This window comes from Fukomys damarensis, unplaced genomic scaffold, assembly GCF_012274545.1.
Source record: "Fukomys damarensis isolate Sample0158 unplaced genomic scaffold, DMR_v1.0_HiC HiC_scaffold_29, whole genome shotgun sequence".
Taxonomy (NCBI): Eukaryota; Metazoa; Chordata; class Mammalia; order Rodentia; family Bathyergidae; genus Fukomys; species Fukomys damarensis.
In genome coordinates, this window is record NW_022900941.1 from 9,044,959 (window position 1) to 9,057,078 (window position 12,120).

General features: G+C 35.4%; 1 protein-coding gene across 5 annotated transcripts in view; it reads right to left on the reverse strand.

The window, feature by feature from the left end:
• Epb41l5 (erythrocyte membrane protein band 4.1 like 5) overlaps positions 1-12,120 on the reverse strand; it is a 135,091-nt gene that overhangs the window by 112,106 nt on the left and 10,865 nt on the right. For all 5 annotated transcript variants that reach the window (XR_004514700.1, XM_033757132.1, XM_010632282.2 and 2 more), the window contains exon 2: positions 7,974-8,078. Coding sequence is in view for 4 of the 5 variants with exons in the window: in XM_033757132.1 (XP_033613023.1) it covers positions 7,974-8,078 (105 nt within the window). In the remaining variant the exon portion in view is untranslated. The remainder of the gene's footprint in view (positions 1-7,973; positions 8,079-12,120) is intronic.

The window sequence follows — 12,120 nt, forward strand, 5'->3', positions numbered from 1 at the left end:
ACCCCAGAACAAAAAAAAAAAAAAAAAAAAAATCACGAGGTGGGTACACCATGGGTCAAAACTATGATCAACCAATAAGATTACAGGTATAGCCAATTAGGTAATATCGATTCAACAGAGAAGCAGATCATGTAGCAAGTGTACATGGAAAAAACAAAGACCTTTTTAGGAATGGATGGATCAGGTGGTCCTTGTCATCCACCTATGCGATTGACATCTAGCTAGACTTTATTGGGCCAGGTGATACCAATTATGGTTATTGCTTATCCCCTGGGGAGGTATGTAGCCCTGGTCATTCCCATTTTATCTTGAGGCCTGGCCTTCAACAGATACCTCCAGTCACAGATGTAATGTGTTTTCATCTTCTGCACTGACTCCCTCAAGGGCCCAGCCTTGAATGACTGCCGAGAATATTTCTATCTAATTTAGCTATCTATAATACTATCAGACATTCCAAAAAATGTTGATTCAGTCTACCTCCCTGTATATTATTAATGTGCTTCTCTTAGGATCTAAAAATGTCATGGTCCAAACTGGGCATAGTGATGGCATGCTTGTAATATCAGCACTCTGGGAGGCTGAGGCCCAGAGGATCCCAAATTTAAGCCTAGTCCAGGTAATTTAGTAACTTAGTGAGACCCTGTCTTAAAATTAAAAAGTAAAAAAAGGACTGGGGATATTCTTCAGCCAGCCTGGGTTACACAGTGAGTTTCAGCCTACCCTGAGCTAAACAGCAAGATCCTATCTCAGCAAAACAAAGGAAGAATCAAAATATCTAAACCTAAATCTAAATCTAATCTCTAGGTTTCAATTAACCAAAACAAACAAACAAAAACAAACACCTTCACAGAAGACTGTTCTGAGGATTGAGTTAGAAAAGTATTTCCTCCTCTCCCTGAAATTATTCAACAACATAAATAGTCAGTTATCTATATTTCTTTAATTATAGAAGTTATTCATAATGTAGACCTTTATAGCAATAATCATTAGCTGAAACAATATTTTATAACGGCAAACATACTACTAGTCTCATATACCTGATAACAAAAGTTTTAATTTGGCAACACGATGAAAAAGTTTAATACTCTTTAACTTATTAACTCCATTCCACAGAATGTATTTTAAGAAAAAAATTAATTCTACAATATTGACAAAGACAACCAACTTCAGAGTATTACTAGCCATAAACAATTATTATCAGTTAGCAAAAAGACCAGTTTTCCCGAACAATTCAGCAAAGGTACTCTTGTTAGACTCAATCCTTCATTTTTTTACAGTTAACCTTATTTTAGGAAAATTGTATTTTATACTATACACACTATAAACATATATACAGTTAACATTATTCCTATATTCAATTATAGTTTACAATCCAATCATCTTCCATCAGTGATAACTTTCCTTCCTCCTTTCAAACAGTTGTGAATTTCATTTTCATGACTGCATTTACTGGTACCTCTACTATAAAATTAAGAAGTAGTAGGGCTGGGGATTTAGCTCAGTGGTTCCGCCACCTGCCTTGTAAGCACAAGGTCCTGAGTTGTTGATCCCCAGTACAAAAAAAAAAAAATAGCAGTAGTGATGATGGCAACAATGTCATCTTTTATCTTTAACAGAAATGTTTATATTGTTCTCTATTAATCTAGTGGTATCTTTACAAACAAACCAAAACTCAGTGTAGAAAAAGAACAAAGCCCCTAACAACTGCCAGGTCTGTTCTCTGTAAGTGGTGTCTGTGAGACGCCTGTTTACAAAGCACCCACCACTCCCTGAGTGAGGGGCAAATGTTCCAAATCTTGGCTAGATCTCCACAGATCTAAAGAAAATTTAAACAAAAATTAGTTCTGAAGAGGCCAAAAGTCCTCTACTTTACTAGAACTAGGGAAGTTATCCCCTCCCTCCAATCACATAAGAATTCTAGAGTACAGTATCATCTTGCCCAGTTCAAAGCCTTCACAGAGTCAAGCTGACATCTCACCAGATTATGCCTACAGTATCTGGAGTACATAAATTCTAAAACTGGAATAACAAGAACTGCCTCTTCTCTTACCTCACTGGTTTTGGATTTGCTATGGAATCTACTACTACAGCCTGCAGATGAACATTAATAAAATATTTACCTAATATTACACTACATAATTAAATGTATTCTAGGCCATTTAGATCTAATAAATTCCATCTCCATTTCTTATGTGTGTTATATTTAAACTAAATGACATAAGCTTACACCTACCAAGTTATTATTCATCTTTCCCTTGTGGTAAAGATTTCAGTTTCGATTTTTTAAATGTAGTTTCACTTATGTATTTAATGAAGCAATTAAGGGCACAAATGTGGGGTTAGTGAAACCTACTCAGGATTGGGACACATCACGTCAACTCATATTTCATTGGCACCAAGTCACATGACAAGCCTGGTATCAACAGAGCTAGAATGCATAAGCCTTTACAGCATGGGTAGGAAATATCATGATATACTATATATTCTGTATTATATCAATTGATATTAGATCAGCCTTACATTTTAAAAATAAACCATATCTGACCATGATATATTCTTTACAGTTTCAATAGGCTGCTGAGTACAGTGAGCTAATATATTTAAGATTTTTATATCAAGACCAAGGGAAAGTTTTTAAAAAGTTATACAACAAATCTATATAGTCTCTCAAATCAATTTAAGAAAATGGCAAAAAAAAACATTGTTTTTTTCCTTCTTTTAAAAAAGCTACCTGAATACATGATAAGCAATGTTTATTTTACACAAGATATATATGATATTACCAACTAAATATCCCATATTGTTTTAAAAATTCACTGGGCCAGTTAAAATTCTAAGGAAGGTCTAAATATGATCTCTAAATTTCATCACAGCAGAGGTCACAAAAATATACATCAGAGGGTTAAATGTTCCTGACACATTTTAATTGGCCCACACTGTAATTTTCTTTTTAAAAAATATTATGAGACAAACAAAGTTACAAAAAGTTGCAAAAAAACAGAATAAAAAAAAACCCAAACAAACCAACCAGTACTAAGAGGTCTTACATCACCTACCTTCCCTTAATGCTTACATCAGAGAAAACTACAGTACAATATTAAAATCAGGAAAGTGACATTGGTACAATATGAATTTTTACTTATCACTTTATCATGTTTAAATTCCTTCAATAATATCACAATCAAGATATAGAAACATCTCATTATCACAAAAAATACTACTCCTTTATAGAAATCAACCATGCCCTCCCACCTTCAATATCTATAAGCCTTGGCAACTGATCTTGAACTCTGAAATTTTGACATTTCAATAATGCTGTATAAATTAAATCATACAGTATGTAACTTTTTGATACTGTCTCCCCACCAAGGTTTAATGTCCTGGAAATTAACTCAAGTTGCTATATGTATTGCTATATGATACTCTTTTCTACTGAGTATCATTTCTGGTATGGTTATACCACTGTTTATTTAATCACTCTTCTACTGCAGGATATTTTGGTTATTTTAGCTGTTACAAATAAAGTTGATATGAACACTTACATAAGTTTGTTTATGTGGAAATAAGTATTCATTTCTATAGAATAAAGGGCCAGGCACACAACTACTAAATCATATGGTTAAGAAACAGCCGGAGCCAAGGATTTAGCTTAGTGGTTCTGCTGCCTGCCTCACAAGCTCAAGGACCCAAGTTTGATCCCTGGTACCAAAAAAGAAAAAAAAAGAAAGAAACAGCCAGAATATTTTCTAGAGTGGCTATATCATTTTATATTCTCAATATCAACAGATAAGGCTATCTAGTTTCTCTGCATTCTCACTAAAATATGGAGTTGCCATTTTTTGTTTTTACTTTAGCTATTCTAATAGACAAAAAGTAATGGCAACTCATCAATTTCTTAATTTGCATTCTCCTTACCGTTAGTGATGTTTCATCTTTTCATTTATTATCTGCTATTTGTATATTCTCTTTGGTGAAATGTCTGCTTTTTTCCATTTTTTAATTGGATTGTTTGCTTTCTAACTGCTGAGGAGTTCTTTATACAGGCAAGATGTAATTTCCTTGTCAGATATGTGGTATGCAAATATTTTCTCCAACTCTGTAGCTTACCTATTTATCCTCTGAACAGGGTCATTCTCAGAGCAAAAGTTCTTAAGTTTTGTTTTTTTTTGGTAGCACTGGGGATGGAACTCAGGACTTTGCATTGCCGGGCAGGAACAGTGTCACTAAGCTAAATCCCCAGTCCTACAAGTTCTTAACTTTAATGAAGCCCATTTTATCAATTTTTTAAAGTGGATTGTGGGTTTAGTGTCACATCTAAGAACTTTTGTAATGTGTTGATGTGTCAATGTTAATTACTTGATTTTGCTAGTTATACAAATTATAAAAAGCATGTTTCAACTATGAAACTACATAAATACATAAAATGTCTCAGTGTAATGAAATTAACAATTTCAAAAGGAGCACAAGCTCAGATTGTATGTGAATACAGGAAGAAAAATTAACTTTGTTTAATTAATTTAGGTAATCTCCATGATGGCTGTGTAACAGGCAATATAATTCTTGGGTCACAAACAGTGACAAAGTGAATTTCAGCACCTTAATCTTACATATATGGACATTCCATATGTTCAAAGGTAAACTGCATTGTGTCCCTTCCCCACTGGATTCTGTAGTTATGCCAACACAGTAAATATGACAGAACACTGGGTTAGCTTAATTTACACTAAGTTCCTGGCCAAAAGTCCACTTGACTCCATCAACTTCACTATCTCTATTAATTTAATGAACTGTTTGTCAAATACCAATTTTGTTTGATTATAGAATTGAATCTGGCCACAAAACAAAATAACTATAAGTTACATCTATGTTTGCTTTAGATCATAAAATTTATAAAATATATGAATCAGAACTTAAAATTGTAGGTATTACCTGTAGTTGATTTTTATTATCTTTCATCTACCAATTGTTCTTCCAGCTAAACTCAGATTATTTTAGTATAGCAAAAACACAATGAATTAAAATCTGTAACCTTAATGACTAAATTTCTGGTTACTAAGAGATAAGCAGCAACTAAAAAGAATATGGATTAAAAAATTCAAATCCTGGCATTAACCAAAGTTTGTTATGACCAGAAAAAAAGGAAGTGTTATGTATATGAAATCATGGAAAAAATATCCCATGGAATCTAATAAGTCAGTAATTGCTGGCATCAGTCAAGAGCTAATAATAAGGAATGGCTGCATGTCGAATTTCTTCCACAAACCTAAATATTTTAAGAAATGAATCATGGAATGGAACTAATACGAGAAAATTAAAATATGGAAACAAAGTTTTTGTAAATATAGAGAGGTGGAGGGGAGAAAGGGGGGCAGAGGAATGGGGAAAAATTAAGCATCAAGATATATTATGTAAAGGTACAAATATCTGATGATGAATGTCATTATATTGTATACCTGAAATGTACCAATAAAATTAAAAAAAGAAATGAACCAAAAGTACCTAAAGACCTACATTAGCATTACTTTTGCCTCTTCCCCCATGCCAACACTCCTTCAAAAACAAAAAGCCAAAAACTGTCTATGCCAATGAAATTTTTCATCTGATCGCAAGATTTCAGCCATTTTATAGAAAAAGCTTAATGATAACAAACTTACTGACCATCCACATCTTTATCAAACTAAATGGCAGTCCCAGAATTGAATTCAATAAACACTCCATATATTTACTACGTGCTGGACAAGAGCTAAAAAAAAAACTCTTTCCCTGCTTTTAGTCAATTTAGTTTAATAAAAAATAAGAAGCATTAATAAGAAAAACAAAAGAAATATCTCCAGTATTAACAACATGAAGAAATCAGAGCTGTGGCTGGGTGTGGTGACGCATGTTTGTAATCCCAGAACTCTGGAGGCCAGGACAAGAGAATTTTAAATTTAAGACCAACAGAGGCAACCTTAGCAACTCAGCCAGTGTCTCAAAATAGACAACAAAAAAGGCTGGGGATATAGCTTAGTAGTAATACCCTGAGTTCAATCTCTATTCCCCCTGCCTCCCCCCAACAAACACACACAAGGAAAGAAGGAAAGAAAGAAAAAGTCAGAACTCTGAAATAATGGGAAATAGCTTTGCAAATTTCTTATATGTACATGTGTATACATGTGCACACACAACCAGTTTCTTGTAAACACAGAAAAACTAAATGTTACTGTTTCGACACCCAGTTGACAGTTCTATCACTTCACATCCATTAGTATACAATGGTACCTCAGTTCATGAACTTAATTCATTCCATGATTCTGGAATGGCCAAGGCTGTGTTTGTCATGTGATGCAGAGTTCCCCAACAAAAACAGAATTTTGCAAAATGCTTCTGTTTGTGAGTCAAACCATCAAACAAACAAACAGGCAAAAGCATTCATGAACTGAGGTACCACTGAAATTACTATTTTTAAATAAGATGTATAGTATTGCTGGGGATTTAGTGCAGTGGTTCCATCGCCTGCCTGGCAAGCGCGAGGACCCGAGTTCAATACCCGGTACCAAAAAAAAAAAAAAAAAAAAAAAAAAAGATGTATAGTAGTCACTGTATCTTGACCAATACCTAACCAATACTCTGCTGTTAAATGCTTATGCTTAATTTTTTTTAATTCAGGGGCGGTGGTAGTAAGCAAACAATGCCAGCTAAAGTGATTAACTTGTAAAGCTAATCAAGATGTTCCTTACAGTCAGGTAAGAAATTCATCTCCCCCTCCTCCAGCCATCCTCTCTCTCCCTCGGACTTACAGAAACAAAGCTTAATGTTTTCATATTGTATCTGCACCCTTGTACTGTCTAGGCTTTAATATTACTTTTACCAACCAAGTTTGAAGTATCTCTTCTGATTTTAATCTGTCCACTCTAAAACAAAATCCTACCCAATATTTCTACATAACTTTCTGAAGCAAAATATAATTAATCTCCCTGCTTGAAAACTATCAAATTTCAATTATTAAGAGAATAAATAACATCCAATCTATTATTTAATAAGTTGGATATTCAGTTTGGAATGGCCACTAATGCACCTCCCAATCTTAGCCACTACTTTCTTTCAAAAATCTTTCAGTGAAATCCTAATACAGTACTCAGTTCTCTGAATAGCATTCAACTTTCACTCTATTACATACACCATTCTTTCATCTAAAACGCATATCAAAGAACACATAAATTTGAAGGGGACCTTGGGAATATCCAAGTCTACTCATCTTAAATTATAAATTGTATCACTTACCCAAGAGGCCACAAAACTCCCAGTGTAACATTCTTTTCATTGAACAGTGGTTCACAACAACCACGTGTGCCAACAACTAAGCCAGTGAACACTAAAAACATAAGATTGCCAAAACCCATCCTCAAGCATTTTTCTCTAGTAATTCAGGTTAGGACCAGAACTCACTTTTGGGGGGCAGTGCTGGGGACTGAACACAAGGCCTTACTATATGCTGGGTCAGCACTCTATCACTTAGCTCCATCCCCAGTCCTTTAGAGACAAACCGCCCAAGCTGGCCTCAAACTTGCAATCTTGCCTCAGCCTTTTGAGTAACCGGGATTACAGTGTGCACCACATATTCGGGTCAGAATTCTCATTTTTAATAAGCACTTCTGGTAATTTTAAAGCAAGGGGTCAAAGGTTTAGCTAGCAGGAAATCACATGAAATAGTGACTATTATACTAAGGATGCAGTCTTTGCTGAACATGGTGGTACACATCTATAATCCCAAGAAAGGGCTAAGGCGGGAGGATTCCAAGTTGAAGGTTAACCTGGGTAACTTAGTGACACCCTATCTCAAAATAAAAAATATAAAATGAACTAGGGGTGTGTGAAGGCCCTGAGTTCAATGCTCAGAAGGGAAAGAAAGAAAAAGTAGCTTTCTAGTACTTAGCATATCATCTGAAAATTTCCTTTGCTGTCCAATAATGTAACCTCCAAAAGTTACTCACTGCTACTTGCGCCGAATCCATAAATCTCAGACCAAAATAGTCACTTTCAATAAGGTCCAGATGGTACATAATCTGATCAAACAGTTCTTGTCCTTTGGCTTTTTTCTGAAATGGCAAGAAAATAAGTTAATTAGTAAGTGGTTTAGAGGACCAAGAATCCTGAAACAACAAGATCTCTTAAAATACTACTTGCCATACCGAAAGTATTACCATGTTGTAGATGATGGGTAAGATAATGTAATTTTAGAAAATACTTTTCATGAAAATATGTCACTTATACTAAATATACAGGGCATGTTAATGCTATTTTAAATTAATCAAGAGCTAACTTTTAAAAATTTTGGGGCTATGAATTTAGCTCAGTGGTGCTGCCACCTGCCTCACAAGTGCAAGGACCCAAGTCCAATCTCCCATACCAAAAAAAAATTCTAGTAAGTTAAATAACAACAGATATAAACCCATAGAGCAAAAGCATTGTTGGGATACTTAGTCTTCATATATACACTATCCATGTATCTCCCACTTAAATAATTTTAAATTGTGACTTAAGATATCTCCTATGAAGAAAATATTTTTACATTATCAATCTACACCTTTTAACTGTCCATTGATCTCCCTACACCCAGTCCCCATCATGTTTTTCAGACATAGTTTCTGCTATGGTTTAGATCAAGGGTCCCCAAATCACTCATGCACTCAGAAGTGGGGTTTTTGGAAGGTGACTGAACCACTGAAGCCCTGCCATGAATGAGTTCTGAGTGGAAAGTGCTATCAGGAGGTGGGGCCTGATTGGAAGTGGATCACTGAGGGCGTGGCCTGGGAGGGTGACTCTCCCTCGCTGGTGGCTCACTTTTCTCTATGCTTCCTGGCCTCACTGATGTGAGCAGCCTTCCTTCTGTGTGCTGTTAATGTCTTCAAGCCTGCAGACCACAGACTGAAAATTCCAAAACTGCATGACAAAATAAACCTTCCCTTAAAGTTGTGGGTGCTGGGTATTTGCTTCAGTGACAAGAAAGTGACTAAGACAGTTCCTCTACTTCAATATTCTAATACGAAAAAAAAAATTTACTGCTATCTTCTTGCTGTCCATACTGTTGCAAAGTGCAATGTCAACTTGAGTTTTGTTCCTTTGTAATGTCATTTGTTCACATTTCAAATTTGCTTTTTTTTTTTTTTTACTGGTTATCGAACTGTTTTTTTCATTCTCTATTTCTGATAGTCTTAAACTTCACTGTTCTGTATACAGATGTGGGTTTTTCTTTACATGGTATTCTATCTGGACATTTTCGATCTGAAACCTGTCATCTTTCTTAAAGTTTCTTTTTTTTTTTTGGTACCGGGAATCATACTTTGGTCCTTACACTTGTGAGGCAGGCAGCAGAACCACTAAGCTAAATCCCCCGCCCTCTCAAAAGTTTGGAGAAAGTATTTCCTCAACCACTTCTCTTATTTTAAACTTCTTACCTATGTGTACTGGCAATGCCACCTTAAGCATTCATTTGTACTATACTGGTGACTATGGCATATACATCTCCATCCTGACAGTGATAAACGTTAAGCAAGGTTCAGTAATATGACAAAGATAGCTGAAAGAGATGACAAGTTTGACTGAATTTTGCTTTGACCATTTCCCAAATTTAAACTCCCTGTGGGTTTTACACTACCATCTAGACTTTACTTGGAATGTCTCTTCTCTGATCATTAAAATTAGATACTCCCAGCTTCTTATCATAACCTCCTCTCTTCTAGTTTATTCATAAATTTCTTGAACATATAATAATTGTTTAACTTTCTGAAGAGATACCAAAGTGTTTTCTATTTGGGTATGCATGTGCCTGTGTGTGCTCGAAACTGAACACAGGGCCTTGTGCATGCTAAGCACACATTCTACTACTGAGCTACATTATATTCAGCCTCTACAACAGTTTACATTCCCAACTGTGCACAAGAGTTCCAATGTTTTCCTATCTTCACCAACACTTGTTTTCCTAAACAAATGCCTGTCATGGTGGCATATGTCTGTAATTCCAGTACTCTGAGAGACTGAGGTGAGAGGAATACAAGTTCAAGGCCAGCCTGGGCAATTTAGCATGATCATGTCTCAAAATAAAAAAGGGATGGAAATGAAGTTCAGTGGGAAGGCCCACGGTTCAATTCCCAGAACTTCAAATAACAATAATGGCCATTATAATAGGTGTCTCATTGTGGCTTTGACTTGTATTTCTCCAATGATGAGCAAGGTCAAAGTCATTAAGGAGTTCTGGTACTGGGGTTTATGTGTAATGATACCAACTGCAGCTGGCTTAAGGGCTAGTTTAAGCCTTGTGTAGCTTTGGAGGGACAATGGGAGGAAAAGATAATTTGAACGTAGGTTTTGTCTTCCTGCTTTTACATCCACTGTTTTATTGATAATTAGGACCTATACCCCCTGACACAAGGATGCAATAGCAATGACAGACAAGAGGATGCAGGCACTGCCTAAAATGTTCCTACCTCTAGATTTCCTCATCACTGAAATTCCATCACCTAAATTCTCTATCCCTCTTTTACCTAACAGAAAAGGGGAGTGAATCCTTAATCTCAGATTTATGAATGGGTAGTGCTTTAACTATTTGTTTGGTTCTTGGGGCTCTTCTTGGTAGGACTCCCCTCACCATGTCCCTAACCTTGCAGAACTAGCTACATGTAACTGTTAGAGATGAGGGTTATGCTATCTCATTGGGTGTAATCCAAAGAAGGTAACCCACATTCCCAAATGAAAATGCACAAAATGAGAAAAATGAGACTATCATCTCAAAAGTCAAAAGACAGCAAACCACATTATAGGTAACGCTAGAAGCAAAGGCAAATAAAGTAAAAAGAAAACCCTAACATATTTTCTAAAAGATATAGGAATATTGACAATATGAAAATACAGAAACTGAACAGGACCCAGTGGAAATATTAATTATGAAAAGTATAATGAAGAGTTGGGTGAGGTGGCACATGCCTGTAATCCCAACATGTGAGAGGCTGAGGCAGGAGGATCTTCACAAGTTCAAGGTCAGCCTGGGCTACACAGTGAGTTCAAGGACAGCCTGAACTACAGAGTGAGACCCCTTATCAAAATAAAAGTATAATAAAATAAAGAATATAGTATATGTGATAAAATATAGATGAATTAAGGTTAAGGGAAATTAGTGAGTTGAAAGATGGTATTTAGGAACCTTTCCTATTGGAGGAAAGAAAAGACAAAATAGGAAGCATGAAAGAAAAATTTAAAAATAACAAGTGCTAAAAACAAAACAAAACAAACAAAAAAAAACCAAGTGCTTTTCCCCCTAGATCAGAAGCATGACAAGGATGCCTGGTTTTGCCACTTCTTTTCAACATAGTATTGAAGTTCTGGCCACAGAAATTAGGCAGGGGAAAAAAAAGGCATCCAAATTGGAAGAAAAATAAAATTCTGTCCAAAATGATATGATATTATGTAGAAACTCTAATGGTTCCCAAAACAAAAAACCCTGTTGGCATTAATAAATGAATTCAACAATATTCCAAGGAAAATCAAGAAACAAAAAAAATCAGCTGTATTTCTATTCATGAGCAGTGAATAATCCGTAAATGAAATTTAGGAAACAACTCAATTCACAATAGCATCAAGGTGACTAAAACACTTAGGAATAAACTAAACTAAGGAGCATAAGAAGACTTACACTCTGAAAACTATAAAATATTGCTTAGAAAGGAAACAATCATTTCTAAACTATAGCAAGAAGTCACACAAGTCTACTGAATTCAATTATCTGGCATTAAATTCACATGGTTTCATTATCTTAATTCTAAAGTGCATTTCTAGATTCAATTCACATTCCAGCAATATTCCACTTTTACTTAAAAGACTAGGAAGAAGTACAAATTAAAAAGTAATTCTCCTCCTTATTCAGACAAACTGTCATTCCTAAACCTCTTAAATGACAGTTGTGTTCTAAAGAGTATGGGCCTGTGCCAGGTAGACAGCAGTCTCCTCAGAACAAAATCTTTTCAAGATCATATATATAACCCTCCTTAAGAGGCAATTCTAGGGCTGGGGATTTAGCTCAGGGGTTTGGTGGCCTACCTTGCAAGCGCAAGGACCCGAGTTCAATCCCCGGTACCAAAAAAAAAA